The following is a 26023-nucleotide window of genomic DNA, read 5'->3' as shown; positions in this document are numbered from 1 at the left end:
GCGCTCATCACACACTCAGTAATTCCCTAGTGTTCACCTGTGTTGCCCAAGGGGAAGGAAGCTGGAAAACCAACAGAGATGAAGCTCTTAAGTCCTCAGTGAGCAGAAATAGTGATGCAAGAAGATAATGGAGAAATTGGCAGCTGTGGGAAGAGGGCAGAAGGGGTGCAGGAATTGCAAAGGCAGATCATAAGAACTTATGAAAACCAAGTGAGAGGGTATGGCAGTGCTAGCCTTTGGTAGACTGATGGGGAGCAATAAGTCAACTCCCCTCCATCACTTACAAATCTTTGTTTGAGGGATTCAGGATAGTAGGGAGGCAGAGAGCCAGCTGGCATTTACCAAGCTTGCAAACCTATAAATCCAAGCTGATGAGCCTTTTATAACTTTGTAAGTGTACATGAGTTAAGGGATGTTCCATAATTTAAAATTTTCACAAATTTCAAAAGGTAATTAACTGATTTTCTTCAAATTTGTCATGATTTTAAGATGATGTACAAAGTAAGTCTAGTTTGGAGAATATCAATTGAGGATTTTTAGAGAGCTATGAACTCTATGAACTTTAAATAGTCAGAACATTTAGAAAAAACATTTAGCTACTCATGAGTTAAGGGCACTTCAGCTATGCACTTAACGCAATTTTATATTCCGCATGCTCTATTAATTTTCAAACAGCCATAATTTGGTCAAATTAAATCCAACTATATTTGCTAAACAAGCAAAGACTAGTTCCCAAAGAGAACTGTATCTGTGCCTAATTCTGAAATTCAGCTACTTTTGCTACCGCTGTCTGAAAACACAGTGGGATAATTTTTTAAACATGTAAAAGTCCTTTTCATCCTAACTGAACAAGAATAGCGAGGCAGATTTTGCTCAAAACTTGAAGGAAAAAAAAGTCATGTTTGGGCAAAGACCAAGAATGTGAAATTTTAACCCCCGACAAAAAAAATCAATGTTTCCAAATAAGCAAAAAAGGGGATTTTAACTTAACCTCCTTTGATAGTAGGTGCAATCAGGCCCCCGTTATGAAAATATACTCTTTAATTAGAATCAAGATCTAATCTGAAAATATAGCTCCTAAAATGAAGAACTACCTTCAGTGCGCCTGTGCATAGGTAAATGAGGTTGCAGAGGTGACAGCAGGTTATCCAAGAGATTAAGCAAACTTTCCAAGACACCACTGTTGCTAAGTGACCTTTGGCCAATGCAGGAAAGCAACACGAAGACCCTAAAAATAAAATTAAAAATGTTTAACACACTGAACAATTCTCTTCAGTTATAATTCTTATAAAAAGCATTTAAATGCAGTAATACTTCCTGGAAAATACATCAAACAACATTTCCACACATTCAAATCAAAGATTAAGGAAGGCAAGGGTTCAATTTGTACTATCAGAGGGACGATGTAATAATATAAAATCTGCAGTTTCTCATTTTAACCTTAAGTCATCATCAGTAACTTACCATTAGAAGCCTGCAGAGTTCCCAATCTATGCATTTTCTTCACTGAGAATTGACCAGTTTCATTTCCTATTCTACTTGTCCCTACTTTATTATTATAATTCTCGGTATTGTAAAACAATGAATATTTGAAAACATACATGGACTGAATTCCCCATCTACCACATTATCCACACCACATTATTCCTGTGTAGGTGCACTCCTTTTGCCTGAAGTGTAAGGTTTTTTGTAACCTTCATTTTAACAATTTACCATCATTTTTTTCCAAGGGAACAAACTCTTCTATTTAACTGACAGCAGGTCATGAAGAGGGAATAAGGTGATACTTTTTGATGGCACCTGGCTCAAAAACAAAGTTCAGAAATTGCACTACTTTGAATTTGCTGGAACACCTATGTGAGCAAGAGAATTTTCCAACCTTTGACTCGTCAAAGAATCCAGGAGGACAAGAGAGAGTTCAAGTGGCAGCAGAAGTTTTTCCTATTTGAGGTAAAGGTTACAGGCTAGCCCATGTGTTATAAGCCTACAAAAGCCTGCATACCCCATTACAGCAGCCAATTATTTATGGCTGATGTTCTGAAAATTTTTACCATCTTTTTAAAGAATAGTATCAAATCTGAATAATCAAGATGACTAATGGCTGGCCTTGAGACCGCGCAATTAAGTTAATTACACTTAAGACCTGGGTTTGATTCTCAACCCTAGTCTTTTGCTCTTACTCCAAAGAGGTTGGACCTGTGTTCCAGGTGCTGCTTGATTTATATTTCTATGGAGCTGCTTTCAAATCACCTTCTTACTTCCTAAACCACTAGTAACTGAGATCTCTGTGATGAAAACCCATCTAAGCCTTGCAAAGAAGAAAGCAGCTCATGTTGCTGTGAAGCAACCCCTGCAAATGTGGAAAGAGCATCAGAGAGTCTCCAGGAGTCCCTATTCAGTCCCTCCAAAGCACAGATATGTTGCTAGATCACCTGAGTGCAGTACTAACACCACCACCGAAAAACAAGAATTGAGATTCACATATTTATATTTTGCTGTTGTATTTCCTTGTAGCCACCTTTGAAGTGAGCAGAAGGAAAGACATGATGGGTACGATTCAACCCCACTGGATAAGAAAGACAATGTTTTTGTTAGGACAAGTCACTGAAAAAGTTTAACAATACTAGCATTTGAAGTGTCATCATTAAGTTTCAGAGTTAATAGTGAGCTGCAAAAACCTCAAAAACCAATCCCAATAGCCTTTGAGAGATCCCAGAAGAGAGAAGCCCTATATAGCTATTCAATGTAATTACCAATGTGTTTGTATAGAATTTGATACACTTGTTGCCTATTAATAACCCAAAAAATCTGAGCTGCAGATCTCCTGATATGTCTGCTTGTAGTATTTAATATGATGAACAGAAATGTTAAAGAATCATTACATTCCTTTCACTCATTACCCTAAGGTATTAAGTCCAAGAGATTAGTACTATTCAAAAAAGATTATGGATAAGAATATCCACAGTTGCAGTAAGCAGAAAAGTGGACAATAGGATATAAACCACAATCACTCAAAACAGGACTGCCACTAACTGGTTAGGTATTGAGGAAGCAACTTCCTCTATGGGAGTTATTCTGAGCTGCATGAAATTTTTTTGTCAAAAAACGTATATGCTGAAAAATGAAGTTTTGGTCAACCCAAAACTAGTCATGAAATTGGGTCAAGGTTGTCAAGTAGTTACTGAACTGAAAAATTGAAGTGTTTTGGAAATGCTGAAATGAAACTGTCCATTTTGACATTTAATTTTTTGGGCTGGCAGAGGAGGTGGTGGTGATGGCACCAGCCTCTTTATAACTTTTAGCCCAGTGGTTAGGGCACTCAGCTGGAATTTGAGACACCCAGGTTCGATTCCTCCTCTGTCTGATGTGAACAAGGAATGAACTACAATCTCCCACATTACAGGTGAGCTCTCTATCCAATGGGCTATGGGATAGCCTGGTGTGGGTCACACAATTTCTCCTATTGAAGCTGTTAAAAATTTAAGTCATTGGAGCAGGGACTTGAACTTCGGTCTCACATATCCTAAGCGAGTGCACTAACCTATGCAGTAATTCTCATTTTTTTCCCCCGGCGCAATAACTGTTCATTGTCATTATGAATGTCTATGAATTGCCATTATTGCTCCCTCTCTTTATAAAATGCCCAAAATTGAATTGAAAAATTTCACGTCTTGTTGAAGGAAGCATTTTATTCAATCCAACGTGAATTTTTTTCTGAATTTCTAATTTTCTGAATTTTTGTTTCAAAACAAAAAAATGTGTTTTCTAGACACTGATTTTTCTGGAATTGGCAGCAAACGAACAAAAAACAGTATTCAGCCAGCTTTAGTTCTGGCAACAGCAGGGAGAGGAAACTTGATTAGTGGTCTATCTTATGCTCGTGTTGTACTTATGAAGTTACTCTGCAAAGAAAAAAAAGGATTTTTATCTGCTCCAGTTTCTCAGAATTTTGAGGTATTGTTAAAATACAGCTCTAATTAGTCATCCTCCTTGGTCTCACTTCAACAACTCATGTATAAGGCTACATTTTAGTCACAGGTATTTTTAGTAAAAAAGTCATGGACAGGTGACGTATAACAAAAAAATTCACAGCCCGTAACTTGTCCATAACTTTTACCATACAGGTCTGTCGCATCTTACGTGCATTTAACATGCGCGATTTCAGCTTTACGCGGTTGGCAAAAACAAAACAAAACGAGAAAAATAACAATTTTAATACTGTACATGTAGTGCGGGCGATTCCGCCCGCCATTACACTCAATGTAATTTTGACTGTACGCAATTTTCACTTTACGCGCTGACTGCGGAATGTAACCCCAGCATAAGATGCGACAGACCTGTATATCCCTAACTAAAACTTGGGTGGGGGGCCACGGGTGCTCGGGGGGGGGGGTCAGGAGGGCAGTCTGTGGGCACTGGTGTTGGGGGGCTCCGCGTGTCCCTGCAGCTCCTAGGCGGTGGAGGGGCCAGGGGGCTCCATGCACTACTCCTGCCACAACTGCCAACTGCGCAGCTCCCATTGGCCTGGAACCACAGCCAATAGGAGTTGCTGGGGTGGGCCTGCGGGTGCAGGCAGCAAGCAGACCCCCCTCAGGCCCCTCCGCCTAGGAGGAGCTGCAGAGCCACGCCAGTGGGAGTCCTGCACCCTGAGGTAATGCCCCCCAACCTCCTGCCCCTAGCCCTAAGCCCCTCCTACACACCCAAACTGCTGCTGCTAGCTGCTAGAGCCAGCACCAGACGCTGCAGAAGTCATGAAGGTCACGGAATTCATGACTTCCATGACCTCCCTGCTTACTCATGTAACAGTGGAAGCAGTTTGTCCCAGTTTAGGAAGTTGTATTGTGCTGACACTATTTGTTACTTTATACTGTCTACAGACATGCTATATAAAACATCTTCCTGGCTCCCTGTTCTTAGGTGGTGAGTGAGGACTAGAGAGGGTTGCACATTTCATTGCTCATGTAGGCTGAGCTGTATACTCAGATGGAATCTTGCCCCCTTAAGGCCAGCCACTATGACACTCCCTTAACCAACCCAGGCAGCGGGCCCAGTTTAGGAGGGGGCCTGGCCATAGTAGGGACACCCTAACCTCCACATTGAACTCTAACCCTGAGGTCACTGCCTCACTCCTATACGTAGCGTGACTCTGCTCCCCTGCGAAGGCCTCTGAGATCATTGCCTTTCCCCCCTCCTATATAATCATAACATTTACATATGTGGACATCAGGCTTTTCATCTTTTTTATCAAAATCAATAGGTCCTGAACAGATGTTTTCAAAAACCATCATGTTGCGGCTGGCTAGACATTCCATTGAATTGAGCGTAAGGCCTCACTTTGCTCGGCCCGCTAGATTTCCCTGATTTTATTTGGGCTAAAGAATAACTACAGAGCTGGATAATGATTGAGTTTAGATGAATTCACACTCCTGTTGTGGGACCTGATGTCAATGACTATTTTGGAGAGAAGTATGGATGTTGAGGTCAACCAGAGATCCCAGTAGGCTTTTTATAATTGATGGGAAAGGCCATTCATCTAGTTGTTTAAGTTCCTTATACTAAGGGACAGAACCGTGGTTTCCCAATGCAGAGACATCCACTGCGGAGATGAGACAAAGACACCCAAGACAAAGGAAGGCAACAGTGCACTAATGAGGCTCCTGATACAGAGAATGTCTTGCACAATGAAGCTGGCCCATAGTTATAGATCAAGAATTACGGAGTCATGGCACCACTTCGATCAGAAAAGTCACAGTACTTGGAAGAGAGTTCTTCGAAGACCTGCTACCTGGATATGCCAACAAAGTGAATGTGGTACTCGACAGCTGAACTGACTCCTAACTTCCAGTGCAAGGTGTCAGGGAATAAAACTAAATCAGAGATCCTCAAGGGCAGCTTGATATGGTCCTTGACATCGAAGCTTGCATAGCAGGATAACGCTGTCAAGTTTCATAGACAATGAACTTCCAAGAGGCACTAAACCTATATACCTGGCACTGGCACCTCCAAACATTAGTCCCAACAGGTGGAGTTTCAGGAGACTCAGGTTTTGATATGTGCAGTTACTAGAGGCGCCGCACATAGCATGAATGCAACTTAAAGGGAAAAATAGGTACAAAGTGTTCTTGGCCATCATAGAAATGATGGAAGGGCACAGCTTAAAGCTGGTAAGTTATGAGAAAGAGGTAAATTCTCTCAAGAGAAAAGACAGAGGCAGTGACTGACACCACTGAATACCTGATCACTGCCTCTTGAATTCACAGCAACAAGCCCGGTGGGTGGAGCCGTGCCCCTTTGTACATTTTCGGATGAAGATCAGCACAAGAGGACAGAGGCAGAGTTCTCATGTATCCCCAGATACTGCTAACCCAAAAGTTCTGAGTGTTCACTTCTGTAGCAGAAATCCATGCAAGTAATGCTCTTAAGAACTTACAAGTGTATATACTTCCTTTACAACTTAGAAATGTTCTACTTTGACTCTGCTTTTCCACCAAAAAGCACTGGACTCACTTTTAAGTTGCATCAGACTGCCAAAATGGAGATTTCCTCTTAAGAAATTGTTCTTTAAATATAATTTTAGTGGATGTTCTTTGTAATTAGATGATGTGATCAGATCATCAGTTTATTACAAGGAAGTTCTCATCTTTGTGGTGAGTTGGATAAGTCCGTTTGGCTCCAGACACAACACTTTACCTCCAATTTAGGTAATCTTTTCAATCAGTGCTTAAATCAAAAGGGAACTTTTTAAAATGAAAAGCTTACATTGTATTGAAAAACAGCATCAATAGGAAATATAAAATCAGAACTAGCATTTTTCAAGCCTCTGGACTTCTATTGTTAGTGCTAGTAGGAAAAAAAATGCATCTGCCATCTTCCCAAATACTAGGTTAAAAACCTAACGTTTTGCAATAAAATTATGTAACATCATTCATACACAGTAAACATTACAACATATCTCTATGCCAAAACAACCTTACCTGTCTTGTGGGAAAATAAGAAGTTGCTCCGAGTTGTACAGTTCCTGCAAAACATTAGAGAGAAACTGCCCCCACCATCTTTCACCTCCACACAGCTGAACAAGTAGAAGGCCAGTGTGCAATCGTATCTTTGGGGTCCCACTGATACAGAGATGTTTAAATAACTCTTCACAAGCCTGAGCATGAAACGTACTTTGCAGAACCACAGGAACAGAGTGCCCTTATAAGAGAAGGAAATCAAATGAAATGCATATGGATGTTTAAGGGGAGAGGTGTTTGTCTTCAGATTTTAAAGAGTAGCAAGTTACTACATTCATAAGGAATGCTATAAATCCCCTCCCCTCCCCCCATCTGTGAATGTAAGGTAAAAATACACAAACGGTATCCATACAAAAACATTATACACCTCTACCTCGATAGAACGCTGTCCTCGGGAACCAAAAAAAATCTTACCATGTTATAGGTGAAACCGCATTATATTGAACTTGCTTTGATCCGCCGGACTGCGCAGCCCCGCCCCCCCCGGAGCACTGCTTTACCGCGTTATAACGGGGTAGAGGTGTATAAACTTCACATTTATTTTCAGTATGCTTCATTATGTATGGCTTGTTTAAAAAAAATTTTTTAAAAAGCATTCTTGGTTCTCCAGATTGCTACTGAAGTAAGTTCAAATTTACATGGATTTTTCCTATATTTATAATTTTATGTTAGAAATTTCTAACAGGCAAAAATGTGACTATTAAAAGGCTAAGACTAAAATTTTCAAAAATGCTTAAGTGACGTAGGAGCTTAAGTCCCATTTCAGTGACTTTCAATGAGACTTCGGCTCCAAAGAACTACAAGGGGATTTAACCGCTTAACTGCCACTTTAGGCATCTAAATCCAAAATTATCATAATCAAAAACAAAACCCTCACCCAGCTGTCACCTAACTTTATGGTCACCTAAATTTCCACTGATGAAGTCCCGATGGTGCCTAAAAAATCTGCTGGTGGGCATGTGCATATTCACTTACTAAGTCCTGACACCCAACATCTAGCTCATGCCTAAACCCTGGAGGGATCCTAAAACTAGGCTTTCCCCTTTGAGGCCCAATCCAGTAGGTGTGCTCAGAAGCCAGCTTGGAATACACCTACCTGATTGGGTAAAAAGGGGGACACCACCACATATTTTGTGCAGGACCCAATGGCCCAGCAGTCAGAGCACTCACCCAGAATGTGGGAGACCCAGATTCAAATCCCCTGAGAGCAGCAGGGATTTGAACCTAACCACTAGGCTATGGAGTATTCTAAGGTGAGTCTAAATCTCTACTGTTGAAGCTGTTCCATTTTGTATAAAATACTCATTAGGCCAGAGACAGAGGAAAAATGCTCTATAGCCCAGTGGTTAGAGCACTCCCGGGTATGTGGGAGATTCAGGTCCAAATCTCTGCTCCAATGAATATTTAAAGTATTTTATGCAAAGTGATTGCTAAATTATGTTAGCAAATTTAAAGCAGGATGGACTGATTTAATTTACCAATTATAATTATGACCTAATTAAGGAAGCAAGAAACTTGCATTTAAATCATTGATTTTAATCTTGTTTTACAATATGTTGATGTGCAACGAAAAACAGACTTTATACTAAATTCAGTGGTACTTTTTGCTAACCAGAAGGCTACACTAAAATCAGATGTAAATATTTATATAGCTTAACATACATTTATTCAGATTCTTAATTTTTACTTATTATGTTAAATGAATGATGCATTTCTTATTTTTTAGATAAGAAAAATTAACACTACCTTTGGATGGACACTTGGATTGAAATCAATGGGAAGTCGATACCTTTTTGAATGCCTGCTTAGGTGCTTTTGAAAATCCGATTCAGCACCTACCTGCATTTTTAGGTGCCTATATACCTTAAAAAAATCTGGCCTCAGACCTTTGAAGTTTTTAGAATTAGTAGACCTCATCCTCTCCTACTAGGTTTTTATTCATAGGCTGGAAGAGGCAAGCAAACTTTCCTGCTCATTTTAACTCTCAATAGTTTTATACACTATGAATGCGCTACTCCAAATCAAGAAAATATTCTGCTAGCTAAATCTGAAACCAAAAAGTAATTAAGGCAAAAGCTTCCCTGCATAAAAAAAATTAAGTACTTACAGTTGGAAAAATGTAAATACCAGCATTCACACCAGTATGAAGACTTAAGAGATGCTTAATGCAATACCTGATATTGTGATATTTATAACGCTTGAGTTATCCTCAGAAATTAAATACGTTTCCCACAATTCTGTATATAATTAAAAAAGCAGCACACTTTATCTCATTAAAAGTTGATGAGAGCGCATCAATGCAGCATATTTTCATTTAAATGATTTTTTAAATTATAGAAGTTTAGGCCTTAATGTAGGTTGTCAATTTCAAATTTAATTTTAAACAAATCTATTTTTAAATGGGAAAATGTATTTAAATAAAACAATCCATTTTTTACATTTTTTTTTTTTTATCATTTATTTTTGTCCATCCTGATTTTATAGTAAATGTGACCTCAATATAATACAAGAGCTTTCTATGTACTGCGTGGGACAATAAACATGACCACTACTAGCATATCTTTTTGCTCAAAAAACTAACCGAAGAAATTAGCAAATTAAGCTTTTCAAGGTTTCTGGAACACTGGTAAAAGTGTTCTTAAATATTTTAACTGACGTATTTGCAAACATTAAAAAAACACTAACCATTGGAGGAATGAAGTAAGCTAAGTAAAGTATCCAGTAAGTATCTGATGATGGTGCGTAACTGCTCTGTGGAGGACATCTGAATCAGCTCTTTTGGGTCAGGTTGTTCTTTTAGTGTCTTCCTGCTTGCACCTAAAGCTACTTTGAGCCTCTGTACAGCATGATGAGCCAAATTGAGTTGAAGCTGTAGCTGAATGCAGTCCTGGTAAGCAGAAAACACTCTACTGTCCTCCTCTACTGCCTTATCTGGTTTTCGCAAAAAATACTGAGCATTGTTAGCACTGTTGAGTGGAGGCAGGTCAATGTTTTGCAAAAGGATTTCCAGTCTATGGCATGCCAAGTTGTACCTACAGGGGGAAAATTCCAGCATTCCTTTCAACTGAAATTCACATATAGCAACACATATTTAAGATTTAAATTGCTAAAACTGAATATTTGTTACTATATATACACTATTAAATAAATACTGAAAACGGAGGGAAAGAGGACTTCTTTATTTACTTTTTTTAAAACCACCACCACGGAGCTTATATTGTAACATCTGTACTACATTACAAGGCCAAGTTACACTGTCTGATATTTTTAAACAAGTCCTGGAAAGTGGCAATGCAAAATTACTGACATAGTCTTTCCACTGTTTATTTAAAACAAATGTAACCGAATATTTGTGTACACATTTCTTCCCACCTGCACTGTATGTCTTCTTGCAATGCAATCATCATTGTTAAGTGTTGATCAATTTCTGGCTGGTTTGCAGCTTCACCTTCTCCTCTTAGAGGATCATGCATTAACTTCAGTTCACTTTCCAATGGCAAGATATAGGTATGACCATAGTAAAACCCTAATGGGATTTTGGCTCTAGCATTTGTACTACCATATCGACCAATTACAGTGATCTGTAATAAAAGGTAATGTAACCTTTATTTTTGCATAAAGAAAAGTTAACACAAATCACACTTCCATTTGAAAGAGTTTAAAAGAATAAGAAATTCAAATAATCAATATTTGTGGGAAAGCATTTTCATTTTTAGCTTTTTTTTTTTATTTTAATTTTTTACCTTCATGAACCTGCAAACTGGTGGTGGTATTAAGTCATGTAGAATGAGTGAATGTGTGCTAATATCAGTAGCTACTACCAATCGTCTTCCATCCACCTCTTCTCCTAAAGTCCAAATGTCAATTGACAAGGAAGCCAAGTCTCCACAGGTGGGAATCAATACATCTGTCAACAGCACAGGTCTGCCAAAATCTAAGGTCACAAATCTTCTTGCTCCTATAAAAAAAGTTAGATGGGCTGAAAGCACCAGTACCATTCCAATTAACCAAATATACAAAGTCCAGAAATAGTGGTTTGGTATATTGATTTAGTATACTTCAGAAAGACTATATTTGTGAAAATTTGCAGTTTTACTAAACATCAAAGTAGTTCGTTAAACTTGCAACCTGACTGAAGATGTTCTGAATCATAGACATGACTTCATTTGCAAAATAGTAAGGAGTCCAAAATATTTGGCTTAGATCCATTGTACTGGTAATCAATTTATGCAGCAAAGTGTACACACACGTATGTACACATACACACAAAACTTAAATGCATAAAGGTGTAAGAATTGGTGGTATACTTATACAAACTATTCTAAATCTTTTAGAAACGTATGAAATGCTGGAAAACCTATTTGTTGCCTCTTCTTCACATGCTATATGGGCAAAACAGTTGTCTGCTTTCTCCTTAATTTCACCATTTGTATCGCTAGAGTTTCATAATTTCTTCTTGCTCTATAATAGGAAGCCATAGAGGGTAAATAAATAGCTAATATAAAGATAGATATTTGTGCCCTTTGGCAAGAGTATTTCATTAAAGTACCTGTCTAAAGATCCCAACATACCTTCCTCTGCAATATTTTTTCAGCAAGTGTCCTTGTACATTCAGCATTCTTGGCATACGATGGTAACAAAGTCATACACATTTATTTACAAAGGCAAATAGGACTGCAGCTAGACTACTAATCGAAGTGTCCTAGAAAATATTCAACCTCTATCAGAAAATCCCATTACACAAAACCAAGAAGTTAAGAAAGAGTTCTGGTTTTACCTGAGTGCATTCGTTCTATAATAATGGACTGATGAGGCGGAGGCTGAAGAAAATGTGAAGCATGAGATATTGCAAGAGCAAGGCCAGATCCAAGTGGATTCTGAGGAGGAGGAGGAAACAGTAGTAAAATTAAAAACGTAATTAAAATGTATACTATTTTGTATGTATATGAAGGTCTTGTTCATGTAAGTCTGTAAGAATGAAAAAAACAATTCAGTCCCTTCTATTTACAGGTCTGATATTCTTGACTTCACTTACACTATATTTTGCACTAGTATGCACCATGAGGAAATACTAATACTAATCAATGGATTTAAACCAACTGAATCCTTGTTCAAAGGATTACAGCTACATGGTTATGTTACCTCCTATATAAGGAATCTATTTTCTTTTAATAGAATTTGGGACATTATCTATCTTGCCCTTCTATAATAGCCCATATGAAAAGGAAATTCTTTTATCTAGTAGTTAAATGTTTACATCTCAACCAAAGTCAATAAACAGAACTGTTACTAATCAATCAAGTAAAAAGTAAAACCAATAGTTAAATCCTGATTGTTAAGAATATATTTAAGTGTCTCATTTCCATTAGAAAATTAATTACCGTTCTGGACTTGTTTGCATTTTTGTTATGTGCAGCAAGATTAACTGTTGGAGGATCAATGACTGAGCCAGGGAAAAGCTGAGCAAGCTCTGCATTGATAACAGCAGAAACTGCCTCATTTGGTGGAGTCAAAGGTGGAGTCATAAACAGAGGTGTTGTTTTTGGAGTGGGTGGAATGACATCTGAAGGATGAATGAAGAACCCTGGTGCTGCTACTGGGTTGGAAGGCACAGAGTTGTGAACAGGACCAACTGCTGATGCTGCTGCCGCTGCTGCCGCTGTTGTCTGATGTAGTTTTGCTTCCAGCTTAGCTTTCTGTAAGAAAAATAAAAGCAGAGTATGTAGAGTAGACCAACACTGCCTGTAAACGTATTAGCAATATGCACTATGGACGGAGTATAAAACCTCAACTTTCATTTAAACTATGTAAAAATGCATGTCATCCAACTACCATCATTATGGTTCTATTAATTACCTAACACTAGCTGGAAAAATGGAATACTGTATAATCTGACAACGTTTACTTTGTATGCAGTATTGTCATAGCTGTATTGGTCCCAATTAGAGAGAGCCAGCGGGTGATGCAATATCTGTTATTGGACCAACTACTGTTGTGTATCTCACCAACATTCACTTTCAAATTTGTGAAATTATCCCAAAAATAAAATGGAGATGTATAATGCAACAAGAACTAGGATTTAATTAAGGAAAAAGTAAAATTGCATACAAATCACCACTTTACCATATAGGATTTTTATTTTGTGTAAACTGGTATCATTGATGGCAACTTCTCTTTCTTTTAATTCCAGTGTGGTTCCTTGACTATCTTGCTCTTCTGCTTGTTAATCAAAACTATATTCTTTACGAAAGTGAATGACACTGATGAAATTCCCCACCCTCAAAACCTCATATGTACAAAAATAGAATTTGAAAGGCAAAAAAAAGAAAAAAAAAATTGCATGGTAAACAATTTCATCATTTTGTTTAATGAACGTGATCCTCAGCCCAGAGCTGTTCCCTCCTCACAGAATGCACTCTGAAAATGGGGAGAAAAAAAAGAAAAAAAAAAAAAAAAGTATAGCTCTGTAACTACTTTCTCAGCTTTTGAAGTTTAGAGACAGCATGAAAAAATAGCCAAATAGCCTCCAACCTGTTGCTGAAGCTTCAAAAGCTGCTGCTGTTTCTCTTGCAGCACCTGGAGCTGTTGCTCGGCTGAGGCCATTGCATGAGAGAGAGACTGCAAAGCTACCTGGGCTGCTGAACTCAGTGCTGTCGAGGCTTCCCCAACCGTCCCAGATGAGAGGCCACCAACCGCTGGGGTAACCCCAAAGGTACTCACTGGCATGGAACAAAAGAAAAAAAAAACATGTATGTAGAAAAGAAGCACAAAAAGCACTTCTACATGGCATACTTAATTCCTTTATAGGTTAACAATAAAATAGCAGGCTAAAAGCAAGCTAGAGAGAAAGTATCAAGTCATAATTTTCCTCACACAGCAAACTGGACAAAGTAATATTTTCTTGTGTGTTACAAAAGTTGTAGTTTATGCACTATGTCTAAATGTACATTCAACACACACCTAAATAAAAGTGCTACTCAAGGACTGGTTACTGTAACCGATTTCTTTTGCCATGTGGGGTTGTAATGCAAACACATGCTAATGTGCTACACACAGTAAACAACAAATTCAAACTTCTAAATTTAAATTTCGTTTCCTTAAATTGTTTGTCAAATCTCTAAGAAAGTGTATGTTGCCATTTAACAACTTGAAATTTTAAGGTTTATGCAACTTCTAAAATTGTTTGGGGGGGGGGGGGGGGAAGTGTTGGATAAATGGCATTCAAATATCTAGCATACATCGATTTTTGTGTTTTAACTAAGTAGAAATAATAAAAGGTTGTATATACCAGTAAACGTACTTGCATCGTCCCTTTCTATCCTAGTCCCATCACTAGTTGAAACACAGGTAAAGTGCAGAGGCTCAACTTCCAGGAGTCCAGTAAGGGAGGTGAAACTACCCTCAGCTGCTGCACCACCACTAATCTTCCCATTTCCTGTAAGAAAAAAATATTTTGTTCATCATTTAATGTTCTTTTGATAGTGGTCATTAGATTTTTCAAGTATGGACTGTGTCAGCAGTTAAATATAATCTGTGCATATTCTCACCCAACATTTCAGGAGGAAACAATTTAATAAAGCTACTGTAACATATACATTTCTATAAAAAGTAATGTATCTTTAGGTATAGGATTTTGAACGTTCTAATTGTAGCTCAAAGTGCTATCTGGTCAGAGGATCAGGAATAAGCAGCAGAAATAAGCTAAGAATGAAGGCTGCGCTCTGTTTGTGGAAGGACTGGAAAATTTTGACTTGCAAAAAGTACATTCATCAACCCTAAGTAACATTTACTGATAAGATCCACCCACACTCATGGATGTGTTTGGGGCAAGTTCAAAGATTTTTCTAGACCATCGAAGTTCAGTATTAGAATCCTTTACGTTGGCCAGGAAGCCTAAGGAGAGTACTTCCAAAATTGACACTATAACCAGCAACATTTAACACTCATGACTTCCATCAGATTATCTTCCAGCATTTCAAACATTAAGCCACAAGCCTAACTACCCGTGATTTAAAAGCTCTAAGATACAAGTCTGAGAAGAGGCAAGAACACATTTAAAAAGTATAATGTATTAGATTCAGAAGTTAATCAGCAGCTAACATCTCATTAAATTTATAGTATCTGGAGTGAAGAGAAAACCAGATGGCAGCTTTGCAAGTTTTGGAAATAGCCTATCTCCCAGACAGAGAAATCTATGTCTACACTACCGCAGGATCAACACTCTGGCGACTGATGCACCCGGGGTCGATTTAGTCGATCTAGTGAAGACCCGGTAAATCAATGGCAGAGCGCTCTCCGGTCGACTCTGGTACTCCACCGGGAATGAGAGCATAAGGTAAGTCAATGGGGGAGAGTGTCTCCAGTCAACCCAGCGCGGTGTAGACACCGCAGTAAGTTGACCTAAGCTACATCAACTCCACTACATTGTTCACGTAGCTGGAGTTGCGTAACTTAGGTAGACTTACCGTGGTAGTGTAGACATAGCCATAGATACTGACCTGGTTGAATGGTCAGAGATAACGTGGGGAAATTGCTTGTTAGAAAAAAAAAAAAAGACATGCTTTTTTGGATGGTGACTTTGACCCAATGAGCAATGGCAGCTTTAATGGGTTTAACCCTGCCCTTTCTTAGGACTTCCATAGAGTAAGCAAAGATTACCAAGATTTCTTGGAAGAACTTTAGGCCTCTGAGGGAGGTTCAAGTTATGAAGGAGAATTCCCTTGTGATGCATAGTTATCAGACAGATGGAAAGTAACAAGATGTGTCTTAACTAAAATGAAGAGTGTGACGCAAAGACAAAACTACTTAGTTTAAGTAAAGCTTGAGGAATAGCTCTGCTAAAAAAGGATTAATTTTGCTTACCCTTCTAACTGCAACTATGAAAAAAAGAGGACAAATCAGATTAATAGAAAATTGGGGCTCAAGCAGGAACTTACATTAAGATTGTACTTTGGTTTGGGGGCTATAATCTGCCATCTATATCAAGACAGCCCAAAGAACTAAATATTACAAGGGTGAGTCGTGATAGTGCCTTGTCTTCCACTGGTTTAAAACAGCTTTGAATGCAATGATTTAACTTTAAAAGGTAAAGCTGTTCTGACATTCAAATCAGGCTACGGTAAAAAAAAGAGATCCCATAAGAAAGAGAGAATGGTTCAATGGCCGGAGCACTTCAACTAATTATGGTAGGGTCACTAAGATGAGGTATTACCTATGTAGTTACACATAAGTGAAGATGACCACTTGATTCCCTTGGTAATTTTTTCTGACACGTTTATGCTTAGACTTAAGAACAGAAGAAAGTTTATTAACTCAATGAAGAGAGGTTTAAGCAGAGACTATTATCAGACATGGAAGTGGTCCAGTACTGCAAAGAAAATAGATTTTATAGTTCTTAGTCACTATGCTTCTTTTGGGGAACTCAAGAATAGTATCTCAGCTAAAGAATATTTTTAATCAGCTGAAAAACTGAGCTACTGAGTAAAGTAAAATTCTCAGGGTACGCCTACACTTACTTCCTGGTTCGGCGGCAGGCAATCGATCTTCTGGGATCGATTTATCGCGTCTTGTCTAGACGCGATAAATCGATCCCAGATCGATCCCGGAAATGCTCGCCGTCGACACCGGTACTCCAGCTCGGCGAGAGGAGTACTCGGCATCGACGGGGGAGCCTGCCTGCCGCGTCTGGACCCGCGGTAAGTTCGGACTAAGGTACTTCGAATTCAGCTACGTTATTAACGTAGCTGAATTTGCGTACCTTAGTCCGAAGTGGGGGGTTAGTGTGGACCAGGCCTCAGTTTCATTAAGTTTATGGCAGACTACTGATTGATCCCTTTGCCATGTTGCAGGCAAACTGTAAATTTGTCAAGTTCATCAGAAACAAGAAAAGATAATCCCACCTCAATCCCTAACTCCCTTCTAGACTGAGGGGTGAGAGACCTCTAACTGGAGTAAAATTAGCTTCCTCCAGGTATAATTTATTCCAGTGATGGGGACAAATAATACATGTTAATCAACTTTCCAGAGTAGTCAGAGACAAAAATCAGGAAGGGGTGGGCAGGAAGGATGTCAATTCATCATCTTCAGGACTGCTATCCATTAAGTGTCTTGACTTCTTAGATATTTAGTATTCATAGAATCATAGAAGGTTAGGGTTGGAAGAGACCTCAGGAGGTCATCTAGTTGAACCCCCTGCTCAAAGCAGGACCAACCCCAACTAAATCATCCCAGCCAGGCCTTTGTCAAGCCAGGCCTTAAACACCTCTAAGGAAGGAGATTCCACCACCTCCCTAGTATTCCATTCCAGTGTTCTTTCCTTGGAGACTGTGCTTTTTGATAGAGTTGACAAAAATAAAGCCTCTTGGGGTTTTTTAACCCATCTAAATCTCTCTCGATGCTTGACCTCCATACTTGTCTTTTGGGGAAAAGGGGTTTAAGAGGGGAGTCAGGCTCAGTCAAGTCAGACTGTTCCATCTTTAGGGAATTGCATGACCGATGAAGACAGGGTGTGGATGACCAGCACCAGAGTTTTCATATTGAGCTGAGAGGCAGCTCTAAAAGCTTGTGACGCCAAGCTGGATTTCCTCTGGATTGGTGAATGCACTTTTAATGACAACAGGCTGTAGTGGGAACAACTCATTGCTAGAAACATAGGAGGCATTTAAAAAAAACAAAAAACACCACAGTTTTGAGATGAAAAGGGGAAAAAGGAAACTAAGGGTTTAGTGGGAAGGAAATACCAACCACAAATGTATGGATGAAACAAACAAATTAAAAAATTTATGCCTGAGCAACAGAGGGTTTTCATAATGATGCATCACACACAAATTAATCAGTGTCATGTAATGCCTGGGCTCCACATTTGAAAAAGCATCAAAACAAGTGTCTACCTAAAAAGCATAGGAGTCATGAACATCTATGTCACCAGACTCTATGCATGAAAGCAATTATTTTTAAAAAGTCATGCAAACAAGTTGAGGCATGTCACTTTCAGAGACAGATATGTGCTTTTCAGTTCTCAGAAGATAATGTTTTACACTTTCACAAATCTAATCAAAGGTTAAAATACAGAGTCACTTCAAGACTACAATACTAAATGCTTAGTAAACCGATAAGGGGGAGGGGGGGAGATATTGTTCTTAAGAGTTACTATTTTAAAAAGTTTCAGACCAAGTATAATTTTTCAAGTGTGCATACCTGAAAGAACATCAGATAAATCAATTTCATCTGATTGTACACCAATGCTGCTGTTGTATACATTCTTACAGGAAGAGCCACTCATTTCCAAATCAAAGAGAACTGGATCAAAAGGTGAACTATATAATCCATATCTGCAAACAGAATAAGACAGTTGAACACTTCTTCAGACACCAAGCTGTAACTATAAATTATTGAGAATGCATAGACTCACAAAGAGACAAAAAGCCAAGTAGTTCATTTAGGATCTTGGTTGTATTATTTCAATGGACTAAAACTCACATGCCTTTCATTTAATGAATGGATCTTTGAGATTACCAATTATTCATATTTCACCAAAATCCTCTAAATTGGCACACACTGGTGGACAGCCTACTATCTTGACTAAGCAACTGTCATTAGAACAGTCTCTAAGACTTAATACAATATTGTCTTGCAAATATTCTCAAACATAAGAAAGCCATAGACCCTTAAGAATTACAATTCATATGCCCAATAGCCACCCAGCAGCATAGCAGTTTACAAACACCCACACATTAGATTACTGCTTTAACTCAGCCAGCTGGTAAAGATATACCACTTTTCTCCCAAAACCCAAAGCCAATCAGTCTTCCACAAAGACGGTGTTTTTAGCATGCCCTGCATCTCTCTGGCAAAGAGAGCTAGTTGGAAATGTTCTGATGGAGCAGGTTTTCATCAAAAAAATAGCAATTAATTGAAAGCTAAACATTGTGCAGAAACACGTTGATTTTAACTAATATTCCAATAGTACCTAGGTGAGGTTTCAAAACTTGCCTGCCAGCTCGCCTGACTAGCTCCTCAGCAGCCCACTTAGAGGTTTACCTTTGAGCCTGAACCCCAGAGTCCACAATTTTGGGACAGTGCTGCCATACAGACTGCAAAGGAGCAGAGGACCCTCTGGCTTCCCAACTCTTGCAGCCCACTACCCCAAGAGTTGGGCAAACTCAGGGAATCAGTTGGCCTGGGAGTCTGGAAGTCCTGGGTCAGGCTTCCAGGGTCCACAGCTGTGGGGCACCCCATCACAGGGATTGCCCCAGGTCTAGGGACCCTCAAGACTTCCAGCCTCCACAGACTGCCCATGAATTCTGGAAGCACCAGCATCCCTGATTCCAAGGCAGTCAGCACAGCATCTCTGCCATGCCAGAAACTCTGGAACCCTGGCAACTGTTGACTGAAATTGACATGATTCTTATCAGTTTCATTGCTGCCCATTACTGAACAGCAGTGGTGAAACTGACCAGTCTGTGCTCGGAGAGCTTCACCACATGAAGTAGGTGGTAATGAAGGAGATAGAAAGTTCAACATGTTTAGTATGGATATGATCATCATACGGTCATCCACGGTCTCTACATGTACTATTCCACACAGCCCCAAAAGTCAGACCACCATACTTTGCATGGACAGACTGTTTGCTATCAAAGTTGACATCATGAGGTCCTTTTACAATGGCACAAGTCTTTTTTCTTTGGGATGATGCTAGCATTGATAAAGTCATTGCACTGATTTGCCTAATGGAAAAAGTAGTCAACAACAGGTGTAGCATGGGAACAAAAAAAGCTGCATCTCCTGACAAGAGCATTATGTTGTGGCTACATATGTGAAATGTTTTAAAATATCATTTGGTACTTTCTAATGCTTGGGGAAAGGAGACACCCCAGAAGTAAAGACCACATGATGTTTAAGTGTATTTGACAAAACTCTGATCTAATGCTAGGCAATGTTGAGTCATTCAGAGGATCAAAGCAGCAGTACAGCAGTGACAGTGGAAATGAAGAGAGAGTCTGGAGTACTTTGGAGATATTGGAGATGTTTAACAGCTCATGCAAGGTTCAGCTGAAGTAGGGTTGAGCTGACAGTTGATGGCTACCTGTGTGATACTGTCATTTGTCTCTGTCTCTCTCTCCCCCCCGCCCACCATATACATTCATTGGCAGCTCAAGAGGGATAAGTAACCATCCCCACTTCATAGTTGTACACCACGAACTATCCCTTCTCAAGCATTTACTCAGGTGGCTTTTTCCCATGGCAGTAGCTAGTCACCAAAAGTGTATCTGCTCACTCACAGACAATAGGAAGCTAAGCATTAATTTAAATGAACACCTGCTTCCACATGATTACCAAGTATTATACCAACTGATGGTGGTGATGAGAAAAAAATAGGACACAGAAGTTGTACAGACTATGAATACTATCGAACATGTACTCCATAAAATGCTCCATAGTGGAAAAAAAAAAAAAATCTACCAGTGGTTGTCATCTTATTTATAAAAAAAGAATGTGGCTACACATCACACATGCTACCTTTTTCCTGATGATGATTTGACTTCAATTACTTAAGAGAGTGTGGGAGAAGGGGAGACCGTGCAAGCACATTAACCTCAGTAATTTGAAGGGACTCCTAGAGGACTACAAAGATGACATTTCATATTTTGTTGAATTTAACTAAATACCATTACATTCATCTTTACCTTTGTAAACATGCAGCATTCTACAAATAAGTCAATAGGAAAAACCTCATTTTCTGATTTTTTAAATATATAAGCAGTTTTGTTTTATACACATTTTATAACACGAGAATGGTACATCATGGGTGTGAAATCTCAACAGCAGAAAAAGGCAGCAAGTTTGCCTTGATTAATAGGTAAAGCCACACTGGGAATGCCAAGGAGCAGAGTAACAGCTCATAACGAAGGCTCTGATATCTGTAGACGTGATGAGAAAGATGTTTCTGCTGGTGTTCCTTAGCTCATCCCAACTGCAGAGGTATTGGAAAGGAAGCGAGATGGTCTCAGGTAACAGGGTCCCTGGACATCTAAGGTTTTCTAGGCTAAAACCAATACCTTAAACACTGATTGGAAACTAACAGGCAGCATGCACAGATCACAGAGCATCACTAGCATGGTGTTAGAAAGCTGTGTAATGACTTGTTTTAGTCAAATATATATACACTCACTAATGTTAAAGAAATTAATATTATAGTTAAGAAAACATGAAGGAATTTTTGCTTTTGTATGCGTCTTTGCTAACGCGGCATTTCAGAATGTAGCTGAAACAGCTTCAGAGTTGTGCAAACCATGTAACATGGTTTGTGTGGTTTATTTGCAAAAAACCTTGGTCTGAGTAAAGAGCAGGGTAAAGCAGAGCGTCATGAAAGAATTTTTAACAATTTCAGGTGCCCTCCAGCCCCTCCTAATAAAACAAGCTAACCAGTAAAAACCCAAAGCCACAAAAACAGAGTAATAAAATAAAAACAACTAGATTAAGCCAGAGATGATGATAGCAGAGAATAGAAGACATAAGTAAGTCATATATGATAAAAGTAAGTTTTAGTGGGATAAGCAAAAACATATTAGTTTAGGTTAGTTACTGGGGTTTATGCATGAGAATGTTTTAGTGGGGAGGGGGGGATTAGAATAGATAGGTACACAGATGAGGTTACTGGATAAGCTGAGTCTGTGCAAAGTTATGGAATAAGAGATAAAAGATAGGTGATTTACAACAAGAAAGTAGAGAAGACAGAGGGGAAGAACACAGCAGCGATCAGAGATTTGACAAGAGTTGCCCTGTCCCCAGGAGAGGTAACTTGATCAATTATCTTTCTTGCCTTAGCTGTTTTTCGTGTATATGTAATTCATTGGTGATAATAGCATTGTCTTAAAACATGCAAAATGCAAGCTAAAAGACACGGTTTAAACCTACACTGAAGTGGATCTTGTTTTTCACCCAACAACGAGCTCTCTTCATGAAGCTCTGCCTGACATGCAGTCAGGTTCTTCTTTAACTTTAATCTCCAGATGCAGCCCCAAGTATCATACATTACAGTAGTTTGATGTTGAGGTGACAAGAGAAGAAAACTGATGTTTCAATGCCCCTTCCCAGCTCCTGTTAAACCACGGTAATAGAACGTTTGTAAGCACTGATTAAGAACATAGCCTGCTTCTAAGGAACAGGCTCAACTACCAGATTGAATGAGAGTCTGGAACCTTAAAAGTGACAGTGTCAAACTAAAGAAGTCATTGTATTCATATTTTACCTCCTTTTGTTACAAGTTAATATCTAATATTGAAAGAAAAATATTTTTCTGATTTTCCAATTTACTTTCTTTGACAAAATACTGTCTAGAGAGACAAGGTGGGTGAGGTAACATCTTTTACTGGTAAAGGAGACAAGATTTGGAAGAACACAGAGCTCTTCTTTAGCTCTGTGTAGCTTGAAAGCTAGTCTCTCACCAATAGAAGTTGGTCCAATAAAAGATATTACCTTACCCACCTTGTGTCTCTAATATCCTGGGACTGACACGGCTACAATTACACTGCACACAAAATACTGTCCAGTCAATTTCATTCAATGCGGGAGAAAATGTTGGTGGGAACACAGATGTAGGTATAATGCCTGAAACTAATTCAGTCTTAACTGACCAGATTTTGAGGTTATATCCCTTTAAGTGCCAGCCTGCGGGATTTATAGATTTCCATCTAGAGACTCAGGATCCTCTCTAATTCCTCCTCTATTCAGACCCTTCACATTTTTAATAAGCTTGACTAACATAGTGGCAAAACAAACAACAATTGTCACAATCTGCAAGAAGCACCTCCAACAGTACAGTGCTCCATAGCACCGGAATGGGGTACAGAAAAGTGCAACCTACGGAATTGTCAACACCAGTTTCCTTGATATCCCTCCCACACTCTCCAGAAGTTGACCAGATAGATCTCTTGCACTAAACAGACCAATCACCACCACAGCCTGGAATAGTATTGCTATTTAATTTATACATGGACCCATTTTTACAGGGAGTTAGTCCAGGTTTTTAGACCTGGAATTTGTCCTTTGGTACCAGGAAAATATGGTGGACTCAGCAATAAACTGCAAGAATTTGTAGGGTCCTGTGCACTCCCCAATTTACAGCAGTATATTTAGGCTGGAAGGATTAAATTTTTTCATCAGTAAATGTCAGTAAACATTGATTTCACCATACACACATACAGATGAAAAAATATTTCTATCAATAATTGAAATTTATAGATCGGAAAAGGGGGGGGGGAAATGATGCTTGGGAACTTCGAGTTTAAAGGGATTTACTCTGCATATTTGGACAAGCAATGTGGACAATTTGCATGAACGATTATAAAGTTTTAACTTTTTGAATCTGAATGTCTAATTGTTGTCTGACCCCACTCCAATTTCCCTCAACTGTGAAAATGTCAATAGTAAAAATCTTTTAAAATGCTTAAAAATAAACAATTGATATGATCTGTTAAAATTAGAAAAAGTAAAAGTCGAATTCTGTCAAGCCAAAGCATTGGATTCCTTTCACATACTCAAAATAGGAAATCCTTTGGTCTGTTTGAGAAATGTTGGTGAACAGATGCATTGCAAAAAATATCACACAACATATATTTGTATTTGAACACTTTAAACAGAGACAATTACTAATTCCCTTCTTGTCTCTGCACCAGTTAAATAACATTTCACAGAGCTGTGTTAATCAATGCTTGCTCATAAAACAAAATATTGCAAAATGAATCTGTTGAACAGCCATGTTCGTTTCAACTTTTCAATAACACATACAAAAATTAAGATCAGAAGAAAAAGAGCCAGATCATACTTGTACCAGTACTACAAACTATGGAAAGAAACAATGTTACTTGACAGCGTCTAAGAAGATCATTCAAAATGATAAACATTTTTTTAAAATTTGAGTAAACAGCATGCTTACAAGAAAATGTGCATACAACTACATATTTTCCTCTCAATACCTTGTTTGAAGTAAAGCTTCCATGGGTGTTAGCCGGTCCTGCAACTGTCTGGACACAGCAGTTAGCAAGGATGCACAAGCTGTACTGCATCCTGCCAAATCTTCATCCTTCACATAATTCAGCAATACAAAATACCAGTACACAGATCCTAAAGAAGGGAACAGGAATTTCAGTTCAACAGAAATATGGCTAACATTGCATTAAAAAAAAAATCACATTAATGTTCATTCATTCACAGATGTAGAAAATTAACATTTGATGTAACTGACCCTTTTCTCTTTTTTGTATAACAGTTGCTCAGTTTTTCTAATTATGGCATACTATACAATATATATATTAGTCTCATATGTTGTATATATCGTATATATTATATACTATACTAATATATATCTCGTTATTAATTGTATAGTATGCCATAATTAGAAAAACTATATATTCAGGATATCAGGAGAGAGAAACATATAACCATGTTTTATTTACGTAGCAGCACTATATATCAATGCTGTCTCTTTCTAATGCGTACATGATTTATGCTCGTGTTCTGCAACTAGAAGGTGTGTATGATTCATCCTTAAGAGTACTGTTTAAACTGTAGCGAGCAAGCCAGCTACAGTTATTAAAGATAATGCTGTTTCAGCACACAAAGCATTAAGTATATTTTTTTTGGGGGGAGGGGGGGTTGTTTCAGTTTTTTACTTTAAGAACTATGTTTCTTGACAACTCTAACTTGGTCAAGAAGGTTAAGTTATTGGAAAATCAAATGCTAGATTTTGTTTTTTGGAAGGTTTCATGAAACTTTATGTATATTACATTAACCTAATTCCATGCAATCCAATGCATTTTTCCTACATTAGCAATCCTGATACCTCTATTTTCGAATGTCTGTTACCTCAGCAACTAGAAAAGTAACTCATGTCATACAGCTTGGCAACTGTATGAAAAAAGCAAAGGAAAATCTAAATCAGTTAACACATGATGAAGACTGACATTTTTATCTTATACACTTGGATAGAAGTAACCTTTAAGGCTTTGATTTTGTTACAAATAGTTAAGTTACTGCAGTAATTCTACTTTGCCACTTAAGATATATGGCTAAAAAGCAAAAATTCTAACACATGCTTTATTTGCTAGTTATGTAATTTTAACGAAATTAGTGTTAGATAGACAGGAGCAGCTAACAGGGGAGTTTTGTGAGTGACTTCTCCAGGTGAAGGAGGAGGTTACGTGACCCTTGGGGTAAGTTTGTTGTCTGTTGTGTGTGTGTTTGTGTTTGTTGTGGTGTGCTTGCTGCTAGACTGAAATATACCATGTGGTCTGTTTGTTTGGGGGACCGTGTGCGGACCGTGTGGGTGCTGAGTCTAGCGGCCTGCTAGGCAAGGCTGAGAGCTTCTTAACGAGGCTTTGATCCCTAAGCCCTTTAGCACCCATCAACCCTTAACTCGGGGGTGGGGCTACTCAGGAAGACCAAGGCTTAAAAAGCCCGCTCCTAAGCAACCAGAGAAGCTAGCGAACAAGAACGGCTAACAGGAGTTTTGCGGGGGGAGTTGTGAGGGGGCTGGGTGGTGTTACATATACTTAACATTCCTGAAACTTAAGCTTAAAAACCTCCCCTGATAAAAACAAAGCAACAACAAAGGAACCAGCTGCAGGAGCAAAAAGAGAATGTAGGCAGTAGTCCAGCAATAGAGCAAGGGCTACCCAGTTTATTGCACCCAATGCAGCATGTATGATTACCTGCCTTTTGGCAGATGGCGTATGTGTGCATTCGGTGCAAGGAGCAGCACCAAAAGTAAAATCCCTGCAAGCTGCACGGAAACTCTTTAAAGACAACATAATAGGAGGCTCAACTTAAATGTATACCCCAAATTAAAAAACATAGTAAGAGCCACTGTGGCTAAAAAACAAAGTAAAAGTAGTGGTGAGGCAATAAGGCATCCTTTAAAAAGTGGAAGTTAAATCCTAGTGAGGAAAATAGAAAGAAGCGTAAACTCTGGCAAATGAAGTGTAAAAATATAATTAGGAAGGCCAAAAAAG

General features: G+C 38.7%; 1 protein-coding gene across 1 annotated transcript in view; it reads right to left on the bottom strand.

Moving 5' to 3' along the window:
• BIRC6 (baculoviral IAP repeat containing 6) overlaps nt 1-26023 on the bottom strand; it is a 332211-nt gene that overhangs the window by 224005 nt on the left and 82183 nt on the right. Inside the window, exons 21-31 of the mRNA XM_065402120.1 lie at nt 23990-24137; nt 18210-18343; nt 14302-14448; nt 13545-13732; nt 12395-12709; nt 11791-11890; nt 10757-10971; nt 10386-10594; nt 9699-10045; nt 6975-7194; nt 1095-1228 (exon numbers count right to left, since the gene is read on the bottom strand). Of these exons, the coding sequence (XP_065258192.1) occupies nt 1095-1228; nt 6975-7194; nt 9699-10045; nt 10386-10594; nt 10757-10971; nt 11791-11890; nt 12395-12709; nt 13545-13732; nt 14302-14448; nt 18210-18343; nt 23990-24137 (2157 nt within the window). The remainder of the gene's footprint in view (nt 1-1094; nt 1229-6974; nt 7195-9698; nt 10046-10385; nt 10595-10756; nt 10972-11790; nt 11891-12394; nt 12710-13544; nt 13733-14301; nt 14449-18209; nt 18344-23989; nt 24138-26023) is intronic.

This window comes from Emys orbicularis, chromosome 3 (assembly GCF_028017835.1).
Source record: "Emys orbicularis isolate rEmyOrb1 chromosome 3, rEmyOrb1.hap1, whole genome shotgun sequence".
Classification (NCBI taxonomy): domain Eukaryota; kingdom Metazoa; phylum Chordata; order Testudines; family Emydidae; genus Emys; species Emys orbicularis.
The sequence above is the reverse complement of the archived record's forward strand: the minus strand, read 5'-3'. Positions and strand labels throughout refer to the sequence as shown.